This window comes from Sander vitreus, chromosome 4 (genome assembly GCF_031162955.1).
Source record: "Sander vitreus isolate 19-12246 chromosome 4, sanVit1, whole genome shotgun sequence".
NCBI lineage: Eukaryota > Metazoa > Chordata > Actinopteri > Perciformes > Percidae > Sander > Sander vitreus.
In genome coordinates this window covers 2,003,815-2,028,735 of record NC_135858.1, presented here as the reverse complement: position 1 = coordinate 2,028,735, position 24,921 = coordinate 2,003,815, and the positions used below count along the sequence as shown (strand labels likewise).

Below are 24,921 nucleotides of genomic sequence, written 5' to 3'. Positions count from 1 at the left end.
GTGCTTTACACTTAAATGTCAGGAAGGATTCCGCCAAAGAAAAATGCAAACCACTAGGGTTGTCCCGATCACAGCAGTGTTTCCCACACACACAGACTAATTTGTGGCGGTGCGCCATACAATCAACACTGGTCACCACATATTGCGTTTCGTTATTATTATTATTATTTTTTTTAACGCTATTTAAAACACGCAGCGTATTCGTTCAGCTGCATTTCCTTTCCCTGCTCTCCTCCGTCTCTCTGTCGCTCACGCGTCTCTCACACACACACACACACACACACACACACACACACACACACAGCCCCTCCCCTCCGTGCACACAGCGTCTGTCTCCATGGAATCTCGTGAACACCTTTACACAATCACACATTGAAAAGTCCTCTAAATATATTTTATATTCTGAATACAATGTTGTCAGTGTGTTAATGTTGGAGTCCCGACCCGACTCTTAGCAAACAAGCGATTGCGCCCGCTTTAGAAAGTTAACTAGTCGCAAGTTTGCGGTAAAATGCTGTTGGGTTGTCGAGGTCAAAACACGATATGTAGCAGCTGTGAATCAATTAAACTTATTATAAATAATGTTATGTCATTTTTTTACTCTTACACTGAATATTTGCTGCTTCAATCCAGAAAAGTATTTTCCGCGACTGAAAAAGGCCCGTGTTGAGGACGAGGACCAGCCTGAACCGGAGGTATCAGTCTGAAACAGAGCTCAACAGTCCCACCAGTGGAATTAGTTACGTTATTAATTTGTTTACAATATTTTCTGGCTTCAACCCGTGCTGCTCACGCAGAAAGACACACTGGGAGAGAAAGAGATAGATTCGCTAGGCATTGAAGAAAAGATCGAATCGGGAGTCTAAAAAGCTGATCGGGACATCCCTACAAACCAAGAGGTGGAGGAGATCAAGAAATCTCTCGACTTCCAGTCAGCGGAGATCACAAAAGTCGCAGCCCAACAAAATAAAATCATGGCTCTGATGGGAGAAATCCAAACACTTAAGACACAAAACATGGAAAACGAAGAAATAAAACCTGTCTGAGTCTAAATACCAAACATGACCGAATGTGTAATTTTAAAATAAATGCACAGCTGCTGAAGGTTTGAATGTTTACATGCGTTGCAGTGAAATGCTGGTATTACCTGCACATGGATTGAGGCGGGCAGGGCTGCTGGTGGTTGCGCTGGGTGCGGTGCTAGCAGGACTGTGCTCTCGGACTCTGTTGTCCTCGTCTCGACTCACTGTACACGGAAACATGGCAACAGAAACCAGGAAGAACATGTCTCTTTATGTTAGTTCCCTTTTGACCTAAGCCATGATGTGTGCCTCCTGGAGGTCGATTAACTTGCGTAAATCTTGATTTACCTTATTAATCAATCAATTTATAAATCACCCTCTCCTCCCACTTTACACGTAAAACAGACAAAATAACTTTGGGTACAAAGACCATATATCATAGTCAGTTTTCCCTACATCGAGTATTTTTTTGATTCTTCAAATTTCACCCTTCAAAAAATAAAACTGACAGTAAATATTTCAACACACACATTTGGGGCATCATTTACGGCCACCGCCGCAAATTTGCATCTTTACATTGACTTTGTGTACATGTGACTTTGTTTATGTAATTGCGCCGCCAAATTCCTGCGAAAAACGCTCTGTGTGAACGCACCTTGAGAAGGTGATCAGTGCAGAAGTGCATAATACAAATGCCCTCAGAATATGTGTACATCTCTCATAGGCCAAGTAAAAAAGCTGGTTATTAATCAACCCTCAGAGGGTTTTTTCCCATCTCTGTTGAGTTTTGACAATAGCTTTTGTCATTATGATTCAAATGTCAATGTAAAAAAAATTGAAACTTGTTAGCTACATAATGAGTTGTACCAAGCCAGCCTCCCTCTGAAATATGACATCTTACTTTCAAGAACATTCGTGCAAACATACTGTAACTTCAAGCCATATCAGATTTTGATAAGCAAATTTTAAGGATCCCTTCAACATAAGTTACTTTAAGATTTATAAAAAGAAATGTTGGTCTGTTGTTCACTTTGGCCTATGTTGTATGTCATTTATTGTTAAAATTGAAATAAAAAAAAGTTGAAAAAAGTGGTCTGTCTCACCGATAACATCGTTTTAGGCAGTATCGGAGGCATTACGCTACTTGTATCGGTATGACTGTAGTTTACAACCAAAGCCAGATGACACAGATTCAGTCACAGAGTTGAGTCACATGTTTGAATACCAAGGTGTGTTACTGTACCTGGTGCACAGGAGCTTCCGTCCTGTTGCAGGATGTAGCCCTGGTTGCAGCCACAGCGGTAGGAGCCCCAGATGTTGGTGCATGTGTGCTGGCACAGCTGGCCCGGGTAGAGCTGACACTCATCCACATCCCCCTGCTCCTCCACTGCGTTTGCAGCTTCTTCTGTAGCACTGATGGAGAAGGCCTCGTTGGGGAACTTGCTGTCGGAGACTGGAAGGAGTGAGAGGAGCGTAGAGTTGATCCCATTCATGTTATCTTATCTTATTATTGTCGTTTTATTTTATTAATGTCATGGTTTATTATGAGTCATATTTTTGTATTTCTCTCTCTTTTAAATTAAATTTTAAAAAAAATTAATCGGACAGAACACTAAACGGTAACATGAACCACAATTTACCACAATATTAGGATGGATATATATATATATATATATAATGACTGTACATATGTGAAGTTTGAATATACTGAATGAATGTCTGAATATATTGAATGAACCTTAAATATGTTGAATGGAAATCTGAATATATTGAATAAAAGTGAATGAAAGTCTGAATATAGTGAATGAAAGTCTGAATATATTGAAAGTCTGAATATATTGAATGAAAGTCTGAATATATTGAATGAAAGGTGTGTTGACGTTAGCCTGATGAAAGGGACCTGCCTGACCAGAGAGGTTCCATTCATTCGTTCTTCCACGATGAAAAAGTGAATAAACTTCTTCATTGGGAGAACGGTACCTGATATGGTTACCGTTATCAGTGTTTTGGCCCGTACATGCTTTCGCCAGTGTGTTAATAATCTCCTTTGCTCAAAATTTCTGACACTAGATTTCTTGCTGATTCGCTCCTAGTGTCACACTTCGGTAAGGATTAATTACAATGAAAACACAAGATGGCGGCAGACAATGACGTCAGATTCCATTTCAACTTTCATTCAATATATTCAGACATTCATTCAATATATTCAGACTTTCATTTGATATATTCAGACATTCATTCAATATATTCAGACCTTCATTCAATATATTCAAGGTTCATTCATATATTCATACTTTCATTCAATATATTCAAACTTTACATATATATATATATAATAATTTCCTAAATGGCATGCCATAATATATGTATAGTGTGTGTGTGTGTGTGTGTGTGTGTGTGTGTGTGTGTGTGTGTGTGTGTGTCGGCCATTTACTGTCCTTCAGGTTGTGGCAAGATTGTACATATTGGGCAGCACGATATGCTCTGTCTCCTCCCAGGATAATTTTTAATTTTAAAAAGGTCATTCGGCTCTTTGAAATCTGAGATTACATTGTATCTAAAAAATGTTTCCTTTTTCCATTAGACGATTGCATTGTAGGAGAAAGTGCATCTCTGTCAACATCACCTGTCGAACAGTGACCACATGTTCTGTTTTCTTTTGGTTGCCATGACTTTTTGTCTGTACTTAAGACTTACAGCACAGTGCATTAACAATGCAATTGGTCATAGACACCCTTATACATTAAGGGGTAAGGGCCAAAAGTATACTGCAGCAGTAGGGCTGCAGCTATCGATTATTTTAGTAATCGAGTATTCTACCGATTATTCCATCAATTAATCGAGTAATCGGATAAGAAATACTTAGTAAGAAATACTTAGTAAACAGCAATAGTAAATATTTATTATTGCTGTGTACTAAAAAAAAAAGGATATACAAAAGACAGGTTTTTTTTGAAAAAGCAACATTTGTTATTGACAAATTCCAAGTACATTTTTGGTGGCCCAAATGTTAATATTTTTCACCCCCTTCCCCTTCTTGCCTCTGGCTCTTTGCACTGGATATGCAAAAGAGCTGTTCACTAACCAGAGGGTAAATGTGACTGTACAAAGCTTACAGCAGGTCCATTCAACTACACTGTTCTGGGGGACACATTTTAAGAAGCCTAATACACAGTGAGGAGAGAGAATAAAGAATGCAGACATCACCGGCATGATGACGTCATTCACGTGCATATTAAGTGGCCATGCTGGGGGGAGGAGCCGGTTTGTCTCCGGCAGCAGCTAAGTTTCCAAAGATTAGTAGCAAACTAATAAACAGTCAGACTACAAACCGACAGCTCTCGTTTTAGCTTGTTGGTAAAACATGGCTGTTAGCAGAGTAGCATGCTGTAGGCTAGTTGTGTAAAACAGCGCGGTGGACGAGAGCAGCAGACGTTAGTTAGCTACCTGGTGTCGGGTTGGCTCCGTAGAATGGATGAGTAGACTGTATGTTTTCTACAGAGATGATGTAGCAGCATGTTTGCAGCTTAAAATGATCCCAAACTTTCTGTCGTTTTCTCTCGCCTGTCTCTTCTCTTAGACCCTCGCTATTTTCGTCTTCCTTCATTTGTAATCTGGGCCGTCAGTCTCGGGCATAGACAGTATATAAACGGTCTTGTGTCCACAGAAGCGTCAACCTGTTGTGTGCGCTAGTAATTATCCTCCGTGCGGAAACACAGTGAGCCGTACAACCTTAATTACGTTGATTTAACGAAGCTTCGAGGCAAAGAATTTTGCTTCGAGGATTTTTTGTAATCGAATTATTCAAGGAATCGTTTCAGCCCTACGCAGCAGTAATCGATCCAGATGTGGGTTTTAAAGTAAATATAATTCAGAAGAGCAAGGCGATTAAATGTTTCCTGTTTTAATTAAAAGGCGGTGAGTCATAAGACTGAAAACATATTCCCATGGAAATAATTACAGTGCACCTCATCCATAATTTCATCCATAAAACACTCACAGTAAAGGCAACCTTCATGCATTGTAAGAGTGTGTGTGTGTGTGTGTGTGTGTGTGTGTGTGTGTGTGTGTGTGTGTGTGCAACTAACTGAGAGCTTGAACAGTTTTTGCAGCTCCTAAACCTTCCACAGCTTTCGGCAGGTTATTTGATTCCCGCTTCAGGATGACATCATTCAAATTTCCCTTTTAAAGCCTAAGGAAATTAACTGCAGTCGATGGTTAGAACAGAGCTCATTAAAGGGCGGGATTAGGAGGAATTCCTCTGATGTTGTGAATGAAATAACAGGCTAAGGCAGTGAGGAGACGGACCTTACCTCACCATCACCATCGGTACAACTATACAAAGGCTGACTAATAATGAACTGCAAATGCATGCTGTGTGTCTGGTCCCAACATATAAACTAAAAAGCTGAACAAAGGTCCACCAAATTCCAAACCAATGATTCTGGTCTTAGCTGTTGAGTGAAGACCTTTTCTTGTGCTTTACTAAGAGGGACGTAATGCTCTGCACAGGAGGGAGTACAGACAAACACACTAACAAATGTGGTGTCACGCTATCTTTTTAAAGTCTTACTTCACCACATCAGAGCCTGGCGCAGGTGCGTTTAGGGCGTGTCCAAATCCACTTTTGCTAATCATTTTTGTCGGTGCGTCAGGCGCATGGTTCAAAAGGGTTGTACTTAGTGTCTTCATTAATCAGAGGTGTGTTTTGGGCGTAACATGCAATAAACCAATCAGAGATCATCTCCCGTTCCCTTTAAAAGCCAGGCGCGTTTGGACCTTGGCGCATTGCTATTATGATGGAGGATTTGCACCCTACTATTTTTATTTGTAATCTTTTGCATGTGTGTGTGCTGCTGTGCGTCCCTGTGTGTGTAACAAGCAGAGTGTGCACGCGCTGTGCACGAGCCTAGGAGCATTTTACTAATGCTCTGTTAAAATAACAATGAAATGCTGCGTTATTGACTTTAGACCAGGTTTTTGTTGGTCAATGGTGCCATCACTTCCCACTGCCTCAAGATAGCAATACGCCCAGAATGCACCTGAACACACCTCCCTGTAAGACCAGCACGCCCATGGGCACACAGATGGGCGCAGGTGCATTTGCTATTTAGACGGTGTGGGTGCTGGACGGGAAATTGACAACTGCGTCGGTAAAGTTGCAAAAGACTAGCAAAGACACTTGCGTCGGGCTTTGCGCTGCGCCGGGTGCAAGATAGGGCCCTTAGTCATTTCCAGTATATCGGTAGTTTAATTTAAAAGAAATAGACACTTTAGGATCCATTTCTGTGCAAAAGGTGTGCACACATCTTGCGTAAATATATATAAATAGGAGACTGTCCTATTTTCCACTTGTAGAGCAGATCTCTGCGGAGCATACGCACCACTTACATGCTGTAGCCAGTATCATTGATTATAGTGGAAGCGCAGCGTTGGAGCAACCGCTCCACATACGTTATGCGTGCAATGTAGCCGGCCAGTTACAGCTGCAAACAAGATATATTGGTCATATTCAGTTGTGGCTAGAAGAGATACAGCTATGGCGTTTGGCGGCATCGGCAGTAAAGTTTAGGCACCAAAACGACTAGTTGTTTTGGTGCCTAAAAGATCGCGGTTTGGATTAACACTCCGGAGGAACGAACATGCACTTCCTGGGTGAACGTATGAAAATTATATTATTATGGTTAGAATTGAGAGATTTTGCACAACTTCTGGCCGTTGCTGTATCCCTTTTAAAGACAACCGTCATATTCAGCGGCCCATGCACTGAACATAAGCAAAAGTGTTCACAAACAAACTGGTTCAACCACGTGTTTGTAGACATGAGATACAAATGGGTATTGGAATACTTTTGCAGTGAAGCATGTTTATCTTGAACCTCCACTGCTTGAAAAACTTTGCTGGCACAAGTAGAGAGACAGCAGCCTGAGCTACCATCTGTTCCTGATTGATCACAGCTTGCATACATCTTTTCCCATTACTCTGAACGGTAACGTGACTCCTGACCAATCAACCTAAAGCATCTGTCTTGTGCGAGATCAAACACAGCCCATACTCTACCTCTGACATAAACTTCAATAAGGAGAAAGTAGCGATGGCTCAACCCAGAACAAATCCATATTTCAGTCCAATGGTTGGGTAAAGGTTGTAACAGTGAATATACTTAGTCGCAGAGCTGTTGATGAGGCAGAATGAAGCAAATGTTTTATTTGTCCAAGTACTAACTGCTAAACATGAAAAGTAAGTTATCAAAAAAGTATGACCAGGGTGAAATTCAATATGAGCATAGTTTTCAAGATCTTGTAAGTTTAGCAGCCTGTTGTCCCCAGCAGCAGTAGAATAGTACATCTAGTCTGAAGACTCCAGACTGCACAAGTAGACTGCAAGTAGAAGACAAGGTACACCCAGTGATACACTGGTAACAGCAAATGAGGTTTAACCATGTATCAGCTAATTTAAATAGCTCACGTTACTGTACTGTGTCAACAGTTAACTTCTTTTAATATTGTATGTGGTGTTTTCTTTTGCGGGGTGCAAATGTTCCACCAACACAAGTTCCTTCCCGAGACTATTTAGCAGAGGCACCGTTGCTGCTTCCGGAGCTTAGCGCCGCCCAAGACGATTGGGATTGGTTTAAAGAAATTTAAACAACCCAGAGTGTCTTTTCCCCCTATCCTAGAATATATCTCCAACTCCGGCTGTTGAGATAGGTCTGGCAATGCAAGTTTAGGTTTGTGGTTACCTTGCACGGCAGCTGGATTCTCGCGATATCACAAGATCACACAAACATTCATCTTGTCAAGCTTCAAGCAGAGGAGGGTCTGGCCAGTCCACACAGCATTCCGGGATGGGAGAAAACGTGCTCTGGTTTATTGGCATTTCTTTAAACCAATCACAATCGTTTTGGGCGGTGCTAAGCTCCGTACGGAGCCCCGGCGCCGCTGCAAAACAGCCTCAGGAAGGAACTTGTTTTGGTGGAACATGTGTACGTTCAAAAGTAGTTTTAGTCGTGCAATAGAAAACTCAGATTGGACAGATAGTCTAGCTAGCTGTCTGGATTTACCCTGCAGAGATCTGAGGAGCAGTTAACCATAGTTCTCAGAAATCCAGCAGAGTTTAGAACGCCAACACAAAGAAAGAAGAAGGTGACGGACATCCGGCCTAAAAAGAGGGACATCCGGTGGCCGGGTTGGGTCAGTGGTAGAGCAGGCGCACATATACTGAGAGGTTTATGCCTTGATGCAGAGGTCCATAATCCGACCTGTGACAATTTCCTGCATATCTTCCCTATAGGACCTAGCTGTCCTATCAAAATAAAGATGGAAAAAAAGCCCAAAAATAATCTTTAAAAAAAAGAAAGAAAAAGAGGGACATCCGGTTGAATGTCCAACGGCACCTGAACAATCCCGGAAGTGGAACATCGTCGATATAGACTAGGCTTTAAGTAATGCGTTTGTATCTGAGCAACTGTGAGTCTAACCAATCAGCGTCCTGTGAGGAGCTGTTGGCAGCTACGGGCGAGGTTTAGGTTTCTGACAACATGGAGGGGCGACTGTTTGTTTAAAACAACGATGTCAGCTGCTAAAGAGGTTAGCGTAGACGCTGCGATAGCATCATTTGTATCAGAACTATTTCTTCATTGAAAGAAGAGCAAAGAATGACACTGAAGGCTTTCCTCGATGGAAAAGATGTTGTCCCTCTTCTCCCGACTGGCTTCGGTAAGAGTTTGACAGACAGATGGTTCATCCAATCACCTGTCAGATATTTTTTTGAAAGTTCCTGCCCTTTTCCAAACAGTTTCCAATGATTGGTTCTTACATGGTTCGGTGTAACAAACCATCTGGCTCAGAAAACAAGAAATGAATAGGGAAAGTGTACAGACACCTTAGAGATGCACAGGCAGATAATTATTCTCTCCAAAAAATGTGAAGGTTGGAACAAAGAACTTAAAATAAATAACTCTGATATAACCTGGAAAGATTGCCTAAATATAACCAACACCATTACCACCAATGACAATCTGCGTCTCATACAAGACAAGCTCATGACAAGGATATAGTACACTAAATCAAAAATAAATAAATTTGATGTCTCTATCTCCCCTGTTTGTGTAAAATGTGGCACACATAAGGAGACAATAATACACGCTTTCTGGGAACGTGAGAAGGTCTGTAAGGGTTGGGTAGAGATCCAAAAATGGATGACCAAGATCTGTAAAATTACAATCGATTTCACAGTCTTGAGCAGTATCTTCCAAAGTACAGACAAGCTAAAATACCCCATTGGATGGATGGTCCTTTCCTCCTCCTTGGTATATAACAAATTAATCTTACAGTATTGGAAGGATACAGAGGCCCCATCGTTACAACAATGGAAGGGACTAATGAAATACTATTTAAGTATAGAAAAATCAATGTTTGAAGACCGGTACAAAAGGCAACAATTCAACAAGATGTGGCAGGACATATATGAAGCGTTGTAAATGTAATGGCTAAGAAATAAGAACTAAGTAGGGTGACTGAGAGCTGGAAACCAAGTGGGGGTGTGTGTGTGCGTGGGGACAGGTGGGTGGAAGTGTGTGGATTTGTGTCAAAATGTGTGTTGGTGTGTGTTTGGGTTTGTGTGTCAAAAATGTGGAGTAGAAGAATATTGACACCAGTAGGAAATGTATTCTGTTTGAAGTATGACATTACACAGTATGCTGATATGTGTATTGCATCTTGATGGAAATAATAAAAATAATTATAAAAAAAAAAAAAAACATCTGGCTCATCAGGTTAGGTTTGTGGTGCATTCAAAACTGAAAAACTGACAAAATGTAGTATAGTATACTCAAAATATCTATTGTCCCACTGGGAAATGCATAAAGAAAATGGAGAAGCTATTCACAGCTGCAAAGCATTAGGAAATGTTACTTTCTTTTTCTCTTTGACTCCTAGGGGTTTGTAACATCCAGTAAATCCTAACATTACCAATGTGCATGACGAATGTGTTTTCCATGGTATATCTGTGTTTTAAGCCCCCAATGTCGTCTTCCAGGCAGCGCTGCCTGGAAGGCACTAGGATTAGGCAATGGTTATGGTTATGGTTAGGGTTAGGTGCCATGAAGTCAACGGTCGCAGCGCTGCCTGGAAGGAGACGTTGGGGGCTTAAAACACCATTGAGCTTTTCCATGCCAGTGAAACATTGCGGTGTAACAGATACCTTTTCTTGGCATAGAAGTTGGTCTGGGCTTCTGCTTTCTTCTCAGCAGGATCTGGCTTAGACCTTCGTCCTCCTGGCAGCAGGTGAGGAAGACGTGTCCACACGGGTAACCCAGGTACTGGTGGGCATCACAACCCCATCCTTCACTGCGCGCCCGTAAGCCAAGGGCACAGCAGCTGCAGCACACCTGTGCATCCAGACACAACAGCAGAGCGTATTAGGAGTGTGTCACTGGGGGGCCCGTCACATCTCTAATCACCACCTCTTTTTATGACCCTCCACCATAGAGAGGCAAAGTCCCTCCCCTTCCGTTGGACCACCATGAGACCTTAATTAGGAAAAAGATATGTATGGTAGTGAACACGGAGAGGCAAATTGTTTTTTGATCCCGTTTGAATTGAGCCAGGAATTACACATATGATGTCCGTCCGTTCAAAAGATAATTTTCCAAGTCAAGAAAGTCTCAGTTTGTCGTAAAACAGTTGAAGTATATGAAAATATGTCTCTAGAAAGACTACACACTGCATAAGTGACATATCGCCGAAGCTATGATGCTTCTGTGTTTCGTACCTGGATGTAAAGTTATCAGGTTATCTTATCAGGTAAGATAACGTTACATGTGTTGTGGAACAGAGCTAAGCTAGCTAGCTACCGAGCAAGCCGAGCATCAAGGTAAGTGACGTATTTTGTGGGAGACGAGAGATGTAGTTCACAGGGCAGTTTTCACACAAAACTAAGTGGTACTATGACTAAGCTACAGCAAACGTTCTGTTGCGTGTCAGTTGCGTGGCGTCTTTGCACACCAGAAAGGTGTCTGACGCGGTGCCGCTGCTGCAAGCCTTGTCTGTACACATGTATGTTTCCCATAAACATAAATATATATTGATTTGATTACAGCAAATACAACGTCGGCAGTACTGACGGCAAAATAGGCTACAGAATATTTCGTTCTGTATTGACAGGTGCAATATTTGAAAATCGATAATTATTTATTTTTATTTTTTAAATTACATTTATATCTGCCTTCATGTCAAAACCTAGAGACTTTCAAACATCAAAATGTCATTATGTATTCATATCAAAATGACACATAACCATCTTTTCGTATTCTATTTTGTCTGGAAACGCTTCCAACACACTTGCATGTCGGGTGAAAAACAGGCGTCGGTTCTATTTGTAGCATGCGCGCGTCTCGTGCGTGTCACGCAGGCAGTGTGCAAGCTGTAACCTGTTACCATGGGAGCCAAAATAAAACCGGACACGCCACGCAGCTGACACGCTCACGCCACGCAGGCAGTGTGCGGTCCGATGGTGGTCCACCAGAAGGGGTACTAAGGGACTTTGCCTGTCTATTAGCCCTGTTTTTCTTGACCAGCAGAAAAGGGGGAGACATAACAGCTAAACAGGCAAGCGGGCTTGTTCATTACACACTGCTAAGAGTTTCAGCTGCTGCCTCAAGCTAAACCACATGGCATTCATCATTCATCCACCTATTTTTTTTTACTTTCCTCTAAAACAATGACCTGGCACAATGGTTTGGCTCGGCTGCCTCAACACATGTACAGCTGGCTCGAGGGTCTCCGGGTTTCCTCTTTTACTATTGGAGCTGACTGAGCAAAGGCATGATTCCTATTTCCATATGGAAGCATTTACAGGTCTGAAGGATGCATACAGAAATGGGAGCTTTTGGCAGTTATTTATCAATATATTTAGCCTTTTTTCCAATAAAGACAAATAAGCTGTCTGGCCTTTACAAAACCCTCTCTGCTCGCATTGCTATCTGAAATTGAAATCTCACTCTGGCCAAAGCGACAGTGCATTCCCGGGGATGTTTAAAACGTTTGAAGTCTAAGATACATGGGCAGACTCAGATTCCACCGTGTTTTCGTGGCAGTTCCAAAGTATTCACAGTACTTGACAGCTGCCTGTTTACACGGTCTGGTTTTGTCATCTTGAACCATTTAAAAAAGTGACTTATACCCTACCTGACTCACAAAAACAGTTAATATTCTAGTCTAGAGGAAGACATGCCAGACTGCCTTTAATCAATTCAGTGTTTGTTTTACAGAGAACTTGGTGAAAATGTCTGCTCCATCCACCCATGACATCATGTCTTTCTGTTTCTTCCGCTTTAAAAACAACATTACTGTAAGAGTTGTCATAGTGGGGAGACAATAATGTACCTGGTAGGAGTCATCTGTGCACTGGTCCTCCTCCACTTCACATGTGTCCCCTCCTCTGGCTGAATTCATACCTGATTCACACCGGCTCTCCTTTATAGAGCTGAGACAGCACTGCTTCCCTGCAACACTGAGACACACACACACACACTTTTACAAGGGGTAGCTTATTTCAAACAATCTGATTCATATTCCTTTGCACAATAATGGCGTTTTGACGCATGAGGCGGTACTAAATCTGCAATGGAAAATGGAGGACGGGGCACCGCGGCCGAGCCGAGTCGAGCAGGTGCCATGTAGTGGAAAAACGCCAGAAGTTTCACGCCGCATCTGAGAAAAAAACGAAAAAAAGACTAACGAACTGATAGCTGGGGCCACGGAGGGAAGCCGTTCATCTGCACACACACTGCAATGAAACAGAGCTGGTTTAAAATTGTCCAAGTGTCCCTTTGAGTGCCCTTTTCGGCGGGGAACAGAAGCCGGTATCTATGTGAAATGTATGAATGCAGCGGATTTTATCTTCCGCATCACGTCCAGCACATGCGTGCATCCCTCGTGCACGCATACACAATTTCAAACCCAAAAGATTTCAAACCCACAAGAAACACTAAAAACTTTATATCTGCACAGAACTATACATATATTAGAGAGAAAACAGAATGCAGATATATTGAATTGCTATTGCTGAAAACAGGCAGAGCACAAAGAGTATCAAAACTGGAGTTTGATATAGGGAAAATCTAAAAAATAACAACTTTAAAGGGGCCTTGTGATAAGTAGTTAAAAAAGAATAAAAAAATAAACTCAAAGCGGCAGAAGCCAAGATATCCTGACTTTTAGCCCTTTTGTGAGTAATGCCTCTGAAACCTGGATCCTACACTTGTCATAATGCTTCACAAATAACCTGATCATCTTTCATTAGACCTTACATGCCTAATGAACACCCACATCTATACACCTTCAGATGTAACACAGGTTTTCTAATTAAAAACAAACTAAAACTGACTCGTGAAAGCTCCCTCCAGAGCCGCAGAAGACTACAACTGTTCTCACACGTTGAGTAGTACTCCTTATGAGGAGTAAGCTGATCTTCATGTGTAAAATTGGTGTAATATCCCTTAAAAAGTTTTCTTAAGCTGTAGTTCAGTAAAAAAGTAAAGAGGCCTAGTGTATGTCCTAAAAACTGGAATTGTGGTCGATTCCCCCGTGTTTGGTATTGTTTGGGTTTATTCCGATACCGGTGCTAAAATGATACTTTTAAAACAGTGCCAGTGCCTAAACGGTGCCTAAACCGATACTTAAAAAATAAAAGAAGAGCACAAACCTTTACAAAACAGCTTGTTTATTGCTAAGGTCATATGGTCAAATATAAATGATTTCTTTAAAATGTAATGACAATAACTTATTTCACCAGTCAATTGCAGTAAAAATACAAAAAGAACCGCTAGATGGCAGAAGGGTATTTTACAATAACTTTGAATGCACCATGAGCTTACGAGTTGCAATTGAATGCACCATTAAGTCTTGTCGGTGTTGGTTCGCCAACAACTTCGACTCCTGCAGTTGGACATGGTGTCTCAAAGTGCAGCTAGTCTCCTCTGTGTCTTTAGCTGCAGACTGTTGTACGTCCCGGTGTTGGAATCCTTTCCAGTGAAATACAGCCACACTTTACTCCATTTAGCTATCAGCATTTTAACAGTGTTTAAGCCAGCTACTAGCTAACGGTAGGCTTACGTTACTTGCTGCCAAGTGTAATGATAATTAGCATCACAGATACCTGTCGTTGCAATATTGGCACTGGGTTTCAGAACCCATCCCTACCCACTTATGTTTTATCCAACCAATGGAACTAAATAAATGTTATATCCATATTCCTCCAAAGCAGCTGTCAAAACTGTCTGTATGTAAAACTAACACTACAATCTGACACCTAAGGCCAGGTCACTTACCTGCATATGGAGTGCTTGTCATTGTTCAGCAGTGGCATGTGGTTGCAGTGGTGGTTTTCTGTGGCCCATTTCTGGCCAGCAGCACAGCAGCTCTGCAGCAGGTCTTCAGCAGAGACACCTGGACCTGCAGCCCAGAGACACGCGGGTATGCATACATCAGCACATACAAGACTGATGGAATAAAAACAGTTCAGCAGTAAATCCTCTGTGTCTGCACAGCTACACTGAATGGAACAGACAGACGCCTGAAGAGGGAAGTGAATACAGTAAGCAGTCATACAGAAACATATGGTAGACTGCACCGGGCCTCAAAGGCACCTTTAAGTTTAAACAGCTGACTAAAGAGGAGCAGCCCCGTTACCAGAATACAGTAGCCCATTTTAGGATGGGAATAGTTTTTTTACTCAGGTCTGAGAAAAGATTATTTTATATTTTTTTTACAAGTAGAATGGCAGTCCAAAAATAGGGTTGTGAAAAAGAAGTATGACAGGGATTCAGTGTTTATGAATCTGTAGGCTGCCACAAGCGACAGGGCAGCAAGGTGGAAGGAGTTAGTTGGGGTGTTCAAGGTAAGTCCCTTTCATTTTCTGTGTAGACCATGTCCGATAAGAGGCAGCTAGAGCACTTCCAAGACATGGATAGACACCAAACTCTCCTGGTTGAATCTACCAGGTGAGCTAGAGGTCGCTCCCAGTTGTCATCATTAACTGGCCATGTTAGTCATTCAGTGAAAGAACACTAAAATAAAATTCCAGTAATGGAAATTCATCAAAACCATCTCTACTTTGCCACCCACTTATTCAGATGAGTAATGGTATTGTTTCAATGTCATCAACTGAGCGAAATGAGCATAACACTTATGTTAATCTAGGAACCCATTAAATCCCCATAGCTGAATAAATGCTGAATATAAAATTTTTATATTTCTAAACCACACATTTCTGTTGATGCTTAAACCAGCAAAAATCAACCCTGCTTTTTTGCTTCCAATTAGCTGAACCATGTCTACTTTAAGAGGCCCGCTGACGTGGTAGCCTTCACAGTGATCACTGACTTTCTATGCCCCCCTCCCTCACCCACTGCTGAGCATGAAGCTTGGATTGTGGTGGCACCTGGATTGTGGTTGCAGCTGCTGCTCGACGCCCTGCACTGCAACTACTACTACTAGTATTAAGGGCCGTCCACCCCAAGAACGATAACTATGATTATAACTAGTGCTGTCAAACGATTAAAATATTTAATCGCATTAATGTCATGGTTAACTCGCAATTAATCGCACATTTTTATCTATTCTAAATGTCCCTTGATTTCTTTTTGTCCAATTATTTTTTCTCATTTTAATGCTCTTATCAACATGGAAAAGTGGATCGGCTTGCTTTGTGCTTTTGTCGCCTGGCTTTGACGAGGGGGCGGAGAATTCGCATTAGCCGTGTGCTTGGCCATCAGCTGTGTGCTTGGCCATCAGCTGTGTGCTTGGCCATCAGCTGTGTGCTTGGCCATCAGCTGTGTGCTTGGATTTCAGCCGTGTGCTTGGCCATCAGCTGTGTGCTTGGCCATCAAGTGGTATTTCAGACTGGACGTGCTGCGATGATAGCTCAGTTCACAACGACAAAACACACAGATCACTTTGGTCTGGTCCATGGAACCATTTGGCAACTTTTTAAAAGTAAACTTTCCATTCAGAATCTTATTGGCGTCTCGTGCTCGCCATCCACTCAAAACGTAACGTTAGCCTACTACTCTTTGGCCGGCTCGCAAGCCCAAACAAGTGTGTGCGGCGTGCCTGTTGTTTTGTTTCCGGTCTAGCTAGATCCGGTGTGGTGTTGTAGTTTTTCTAACGTTACTAGTTGTAGCAACAGCATGTGAAAAAAACTGCAAAGTTTGCTAGGCCAAAAAGAACGTTAATCTCGCGATAAAAACATTGACGCCGTTAAAATGGGTCTGCGTTAACGCCGTTAATAACGCGTTTAACTGACAACACTAATTATAACTGTAACCATAACTATAACGATGTGAGCAGCCACACTGCTGAACGATAACGTTCTGTAAACAGTGATGTCAAGCACGCACTGCACGCTCCAGCTGATAATAATACATACAGCAGACATTGCAACATGTGATTACAGAAATGTCTGTAGTAATATCCTACATATTTGTGAATTTGGGTACATTTTATGAACCTAAAAAGTCTGACGGCGGTCCCCGGGGCGCCGACACCGCTGCTTGCTCCAGGAAACAGTGCACAGAGCTCCATAGAGCCGGGGATGAGAGCAGACGGGTGGTGTCAGATATGTGCAGAGCACCAACAGTATGGTAATCACATCTAAAACACAAGATTCACTCTCAGGTGTTTCTGTGACACGAGAAATACTTTCAAAGTACTGATGTTTAAAAATACAAAAACACACAGAGCTGAAGGATCGTAGCCCCACCGAGGGGAAAAGTCACGCCACGCCACTAACCACCTGTGTTAAACAAATCTCTCCGCCGTGTTGTCGAAACTCAATGGATTGTGATTGGCTGTCAGTGTTCCTATCGTTCATCATATCGCTCTGAAAGTTATCCCAACGATATCGTTCTCAACTGTCGTCGTTATAGTTGTGTGGACTCCACCATCCACTTGAGTTGGAACGATTTTTAAAACAATATATTTATAGTTGTCGTTATAGTTAACGTTCTTGGTGTGAATGGCCCTTTAGTCATAGTTCTATTATCTTTATCTTTACTGTTAATATAATTGCCACTGTTCATCATGTCATTCCATTATACCCACTGAGTCATATCGCTCTCTCTCTCTCCCCCTCTCTCCCTCTCTCCCTCTCTCCCTCCCTCCCTGGTCGGTTTCTGCCTGTTTAAGTTTTCCCTCGCTGCTGTCGCACCAAATGCTTGCTCTTGTGGGAATTTGTTGGGTCTCTGTGAATTATCGAGTGTGGTCTGGACCTACTCTATCTGTAGAGCAGGGGGGTCAAACTCAACTTCACTAAGGGCCACACTTAGTGAACTTACTTCCTGTCTTTAGTTTTCCCTCCCTTGTGTTTGCCCAGCCTAGTGTCACCTGTCCCTTGTCAGTCCTCATTACCTGGTTTATTTAGTCTCTGTGTTGTCTTCGTCTGGTGTCGGATCATTTTATTCTGTTGCTGTGTTTTCTGTTGGCTGCTGTCTCTGTGCTGTCGTGGATTCTGTTTTTGTGTACCGTGCTGATCTTTTCTGTTGTGGATTCTGTTTTTTTTTCCGTTTGTTCCTGCCTGGCTACCTTCCTGAGGACTTTGTGTAAGACTCTTTTTGTTAATAAATGACCTCTTAACTGCATTTGGGTCCAAGCCTTTCCTGACAAACGTGACAGAACGCTCGAGCACACGCACTCATACACACACCCAACTTCTCTCTGTGCCCTTTGAAGAAAAAGCCACTCACGAAGAGCTTATGTTTTGCAACTCAATGAACTTTCGTTGGCTTCTATACTGTACACAACATTTGCATATTCTTTATATTAACACTCCTGTGAAATGCAGTTTTGTTTTATAACTTGGAAGACATGAACCTAATTTATCACAAAAAACTCAATAAACCTGATGTCGTTTTGATGCATAGCAGCGTCCAGTCATGAATACACATACACATTGCAGAGTTCAATACTGTGAGAATTCCTGATAAAACATGAAGCTTATTTCTTGTAATTAAAAATGGTTACATCAGAGAATTGGCCCACAGGGTGTCAAATAAAGTATTGTGATCAGATTAAGCAGTTTCCTGCATGCATTATTTTCTTGGTGTAACATCCATTGTATTCACCTCGAGGTATAATACGTCTAAACTATGCTAATCCCATACTGCACAGAGTACATTCAGATAAAAAAAGAACCACAGAGCCAGGAAGGCCTTAAATAACTCTGCTTTTGAGCTTCACTTTGAAAGTTATTTTATTTCACTGTGCTGCATTCAGTTTCATCCCCAGTTCCTTTAAAGCTCAGTAGCAATCATTTAAAGCTAAGGCTGTATGTGGCTTACTGTGCATAATTCATAAGCACTGTGAGAACAAGATGCTTGAGAGTAAAAGCAACTTTTTATTTTACCTCTGTAAAACATTATTCTCTTAGAATCCATGTCCTTGTTGAGAACCTACTTTTAAAAGACTTTCAGCTGATAAGTCTCACTGCAATCTGTGAGATTTGGCTCTAATCCCGCCACCAAGCAAGGTAAGGTTTAAAGTACAGTATGTGTCCTGCGGTTCTGAGGACAGATGAATAAATACAACAGGTATAATTGGTTTACTTTTCATAGATCCTCTGGATGTTTTCAGGAAGTGAAAACATCATGCCAGTCTGATTTTTGTACAGAAGAAAAGAAAACTAGGGCGCAGGTTCATTATTTCACACTGACACTAAATGGAAAAGTTGGAACCAGTGTCATTCCTCACTGTTATGTGAAGTATGTTCAAGAAGTGCTTGCCAAAGGCCAAACATGAGGTTCAGCCGGAGGGTCAGATGCGGCTTAACACTCAGGAGGAGCCTACTAATTACCTGAGAAAAAAATGGAAAAAGGCGCATAGAGTATATTTATAGCTTACCCCTTTGTCAATAGCTATTGTTGAAAGACTCAACATGGTTGAAACGATGGCAGCACTGCCTCTCCCCTACACTGGCCTGTTATGTAGCAGACAGACTAAAACTGAGAGACATCCGTTCACTTAGGGAGCTCCCATGGGGTTTGTCTGGACTGATTAGCCTGGCCTCACACTGCTCGCTCGTCTGGCCAAACACAAACCCGTCTCACACCCATAGACTCTAAAAATAATGGATGAAGCCTCTGGGCCTGAAAAGTGGAGCTCCTTAAACCTGTATTCTATTTAATTTCCAGCAGGGGGCGTCTCCACTGGCTCCAAAGAAGAAGTCAGTTTCTATAGAAGTCTATGTGAAAATGACCCTACTTCTCACTTGATTTATTACCTCAGTAATTATGGTCTCAATCGCTACTTTCAAGTCTTCTTGATGTTCATTTTGTAAATTGTTGTCCTATTTATTTTAAAATAGACGATAAAGCAAGGGACGCTTTAGGACCTGTCAATCAGGACAGAGGCTTAGCAAAGCTAACCATGGTAATGTGGACATTAAAATAGATGTGAACGTGGCCGGTTAGCTCAGTTGGTAGAGCGGGTGCACATATGCAGAGGTTTATTCCTCGACGCAGAAGGTCCAGGGCTCGAGTCCGACCTGTGACGGTTTTCCTGCATGTCTTCCCCTCTCTCTCTCTCCCCCTTCCATATCTCAGCTTTCCTATCCAATAAAGGCAGAAATGGCCCTGAAAAATAGACCTGAACTCGTTTTTGGGTGTTACAAAGTTAATTGTAACATTTCGTCAACTAAAAATGTCTTGTTCAGCAATCTGCCAACCGAGCTAGCTAGCTACCGCTAACAATAGGTGATGACTTAAGGGAAGGTTTGCTGAATTTCTGTTCTGCTGTACGTGCGCCAGTACCCGGAGGTATGCGTTTACCTACCGGTAAATCTCCACTGGACGACTCGCTTCAGAAGGGTTGACAATCTGCAACTTTCCCTCTTTGGCGTTTAGCTTAGCACAGCGCCATTGCAACCATGAACAGAGATTATATCTCCAACCTGGCCTGGGAACGCCTCGGGATCCCCCAGTCAGAGCTGGATAATGTGGCTCAGGAAAGGGAAGTTTGGGGTCCGCTGACGGAGCTGCTGCTCCCGAAACCTGACCCCGGATAAGCAGTTGAAGATGGATGAATGGATGGTTGGATGGATGGATGTTTATGTACTGTAGAAGCTGGAGCGGGCAGTTGTAACTGGCAAGGACGCCCTGTTTTTGCATTTGTTCATCAGAACAAACAGAGGACCATTAAGAGATCTGGACCAAGACAAAACAACACGGTCTCCATCCTAGTTTTGTTTTTCGAAAAAACAAAAGTCGTTCCTGTTGAACATTCACAGGCGCAAAACATGATGGATTCTATCTTTCCCGCCTCTGAGTGCTCTCGGTTTCGATGAGTTTGTTTGTGCCGCCAGTATGGATGGACAGACGAGGCACTCAAGGCATTCAGGGAGTGTCGGTTTTAGGATATACTAATCCAAGCAATCCAGAATGAGTAATGGCTTAGAACAATGCAAGGATGCTAACTGCCTCAGCTCCCACTGCTCTGGCACAGTCGCAAGCTTTTGTCGCCCACATAGAAACACGGTCATTCATCAATATGCTTTCTGAACAAATAAACCAGACAGAGTGGAACTGACTCACTCGTGCTCCACAACAATATGGGAAGACTGTCAAAATGTTACAATTAATACAATGCAGCATCCTGGCAGGAATATTCTTAAATATCCAGTGGCATATTAGAGCTCAAGTCGCCACAATGCAATTCAAAGTATTTTACATTTCACGCCCAGTATAACCACAATGGAAACTATCTGGAGCCCCTCCTCTCATCCGAGTAGTAGATTGAGATCGACAGAGCACTGATCAATGATGACCGTTAAAACCAAACCAAGTCATTTCAGTTTATTACAGTTTATTAACTAAGTTGAAACGTGTTTCCTGTCATTGCTCTGTAATGAAATACTTGTCTTTCTTGTGTAAGGGTCACTATTGATTTTAGTCATTGAACTCATTCAGCATAAATATAGCTTCAATCTAGTTTGGCTGGGTTGGGTGAGGTTCAGGTATCCATAAACTGTACAAATCGTGCTCATTTACTTTAAGTCACAGTGAGTCACGGCAATGCCGATAAAGTGGTTGCAAGTGAGGTTACACTTTTCAAAACTTCACGCAGACACCGTTCGCTGCGATATGATATTAATCGCGAGGCGGAAGCAGTCGCGGTGCTGTTGACCTTTTAACGTCCTATAGAGACAAGCAGGCACACCAGTATCTAAGCCCTGGTGACTGACTGACAGGCTGAGGTTGTGAGGCTAGGCTACTTTATTTCTACAGTGTACAGAAGTGCTTTCCATAAAACATTAACGACCATGAAAATGAAAGTAAAAATTCTACTAAAATAGAACAATATTCAAATACAAGAATAAAAGTTACAGTGAGTAAGAAATGAAAAAATGATTAGATTTAATAGGTTGTAGGGTTAGGGTTTGCGAGGGGAGAGGGAGGTGTTTTATTTTTCATTTTGTTTTGAGTGTAAAATGTTGTAAATAAATAATATAATGTTCTAAGTAAATAGGATAAGTAGGTTTGGAATTGGTTTTTACAACTGAAATTATTTTTTGTTATTACAGAGGGAAAGTACCAAAAAAAAAAAAAGGTACCGTTGGGTATCAGGTACCTGTATCGGTACCGATAAAAATGTGAACGGTACCCAACCCTAATGTTCACACATTTCACTCACTAACTTTCAATGTGTTTCCGACTGCAAATGGTAAATAGACTCGACCTTTCTGTTTCCAGTGAGTGGAAACAGTTCCAGCAAGAGATCACACCCATTGAATTTGGCAAACGGGCCACTTTTTAACTTTTAGGCCGGACAGACATAAAGATCGCTTCTAATGTTGCTTTAAAACAACATTTCCTGTACAAATAGCCAGTGGATCAGTGCATTGTTAACTACAACGTCACCTGGTCCCTGACCAATTGTCTTGTTTTTAGTCACGCTTTTAGAAGATCAGTCTAAGGACTGTTGAATTTTCTGAATCCATACAAGGTTTTAACATGAGCACAGCAAAATGCATGTATCATCTATATTTTTTCTCTGCCTTTCTTCACACTCAGCCCACCCCCCCCAGGGTCTCATCTGTAAAGCAGATGGGAATATAATGGATTGTAGGCTTGAAAGGACTGTCCTTACACGGAGTCAAGGCAGTCCCTGAAATATGTGGTTTTACTAAAATAGAGAAAAAAAAAGGCCTGTATAGTACAGCACTGCCTTCTCTTTGTCTCACACTCTGCCTTCATCAGGGGCAAAGCCAGAGCCACAGTATTTTCCACTGACCCTTTTGCCTCCTGTTTCTGAAACATCAGAACTAGCGGCTTTGTGTTTTTTTTTTGCTCTCAACAATTATTGGTCTTTGCCTAGAAATGGTAATCTCCTGCAATGCCCAGCGTGCCCATCCGGCCTCCCACCACCAGTCAGAACCTTTTCATGTCTGGCAATCTATCAGCCCTAGACACCCGTCAACAGCAGCCTTTCCACAGCGGCACCCTGGGCCCAGCTCCAGCCACCTTGTGAGAAATCTTGGCTGATGTTGTTATTTCCAAATGTGAGACAGCAGGGCGCCTCAAACACCAAATCCAAGTCAATGTCCTAAATTTGGCCTCAGAACTTTATTTAGCTGTTTTGGTAAGGATGAAAAGTTAAAAGGTCTGCATCTGATTTAGCTTTAAATGTACAAATGTTGTAAAATGCTACCATGCCAGCATGCTAACAGGGTTCATAAGCACATTGGAATGGTTTATAAACTCCAGACGTAGTCACATAAGATGAAAGTAATGAGTAATTTCCTATATATATTCTGGGACATCCTCTCCCTGTTACACTTCATTATGCTCAATGCTGCACACATCAGACAGGATGTTTCTGGTAAGAATCCAGCAGTAGCAGCAGCAGTCTGCATTAGATCTGAGCTGTGGACCAGACATGGTCTTGAAAGCAGAGTTTTAGGGAGCTGTCCTCCTGGAAACACAAAGCAAGACTCTCTTTCAAATCAACCTCTCAGAATCAGAAAATCAGAAAGGAGTTTATTGCCACAGTAGTTACCCTAGGTGGAATTTGCCTTGGTGATTGGCTCATACATAGCCTATATCCACGACATTCCACTTCCGGAATGTTGCTCAGGTGCCGCTGGAAACTTGCTATTCAGTCAGCTATTTTTATGGCGTGAGGTTTTGGTCCAGATGGACCGCAGCCTCCTGCCAGAGGCCACATCTGCCAGTTAGAGCAGGTTTTAGCGTTGGAAACACCTGTCGCTTGTACTGGATTTACACTGACAGTCTATAGCCTGTGATCACAGCCGGAATAGTCTGGATCAACGGAAGTACATTTCCGGGATAAAGCCTGACACCCTGCAACAAGGCAGGCCTGCTTGGTTCTTTCGGGGAATGATTGTAAAGATTTACAAGTAATATGTTTAGGGCATTTCCTCTCTAAGTGGGACCTTTTGGGACAGATTGGTGGGATTGCTGTGGACAAAATACACTCGGTGATACACTGGTAAGAGCCAATGACGTTTAACCATGTATCCATAGCTAATTTAAATAGCTCACGTTACTGTACTGTGTGAACAGTTCAGTTAATATTTTATGTTGCATTTTCTTTTGCAGGGTGCAAATGTTCCATCAAAACAAATTCCTTCCTGAGACTATTTTGCAGAGCCGCCGTCGCTGCGTCCGAAAGGGGAAGTCGTCAGTTTTTAACCCTTGAGAAGCGAGTCATCCTGCGGAGCTTTGCCGGCACTAAACGCGGACCTTCAAGCACTGGCGCTGTTCGTGAAAATCGGCAGACTTTTCCTTAAGTTACCAGCTAAAGTTAGCGCTAGCTTGGCGTGCAGAACGTTGAAGACATTTTTAAGCTATGAGGTAGTAAAAAAACAGACCGTAATCAAAATACATCAGACTACTCATCCATACTGCTATTAAACTACAATCAACATACAGTTTCTGCCTGATATCCATACGAATGACTTTCCACAGCTGCTTTACAAAGACTTTTGCAATGTTATGAAATGATTCAGAATTCATGGAGAGTTGTGAGGCCCTTTGGTGCAGTGCCTAATTCCTCAACATTTTCCTTTCAGCGTCTGTGAAATGCCACCTGGGTTACTAAGTCAATTTTAAATTCTGTATGTTAAGTACCTCCACTGCACAGTGAAGTATAGTATTCTCACATCTATATTTGAATGGGCAGGCTTGATTCCTTTTGGCAATGAAATCAGATTACACAGGTTACAAACAAACTAGATAGCACTTTTCAGTGTACATATGTATGGTGAGCTATAATATGTGCTCTTGATAGCAAAGGTTTAAAGGGTCGGTTCACCCAAACTACAAAGCTACATTTTTTTTTCACTTATCTGTTGTGGTGGCATGGTCTAACGGTGTATATCACAGTATATTCATTTTTTTTTTTGTCTCATATTGATTCCTCCTTCAGTTCAGACTCCTTTGGCAGCAAAACATGTTCCCCATGCTCTCCTCCAAAACGGTTATTACAAAAGGGACTGTTGCCTTGATTACGATTAGTTTCTGTAATTACCTCCACTTCTCTTCAAGAAGAAACAAAGATTTTTGTTGTACTCGACAGCAGTGCATCCAAGTACTTGTCTCACGCTGAAGTCCAACAAACAAAAAGAAATGCAGTTTTTTCCATTAACAGCATATAAACTGGACCAACAGATCCCGTGTCTCTGGACGGAGACCAGTGAAGGATATTAGAAGCACTTTTCCGGTGATGGCTGAGCGTTACTGAGCAGCCTCCAACTGAGAGAGACGACGAAGTCTTCTGGTAGCTGTGCCAAGAGAAATCTCAATCATTCCCAATCTAGCAGAGACGGAGAGCGTAGGTCTATGTAAGGAGATAACATGGACACAGGCTAATTATTGCTAACT

General features: G+C 42.1%; 1 protein-coding gene across 5 annotated transcripts in view; it reads right to left on the bottom strand.

Annotated features, from left to right (window-relative positions):
- The window catches only part of fbln2 (fibulin 2), a 73,533-nt gene that overhangs the window by 31,043 nt on the left and 17,569 nt on the right, over positions 1-24,921 (bottom strand). For all 5 annotated transcript variants that reach the window (XM_078247671.1, XM_078247674.1, XM_078247673.1 and 2 more), the window contains exons 3-7: positions 14,356-14,479; positions 12,410-12,536; positions 10,227-10,413; positions 2,266-2,475; positions 1,148-1,246 (exon numbers count right to left, since the gene is read on the bottom strand). In XM_078247671.1, the coding sequence (XP_078103797.1) occupies positions 1,148-1,246; positions 2,266-2,475; positions 10,227-10,413; positions 12,410-12,536; positions 14,356-14,479 (747 nt within the window). The remainder of the gene's footprint in view (positions 1-1,147; positions 1,247-2,265; positions 2,476-10,226; positions 10,414-12,409; positions 12,537-14,355; positions 14,480-24,921) is intronic.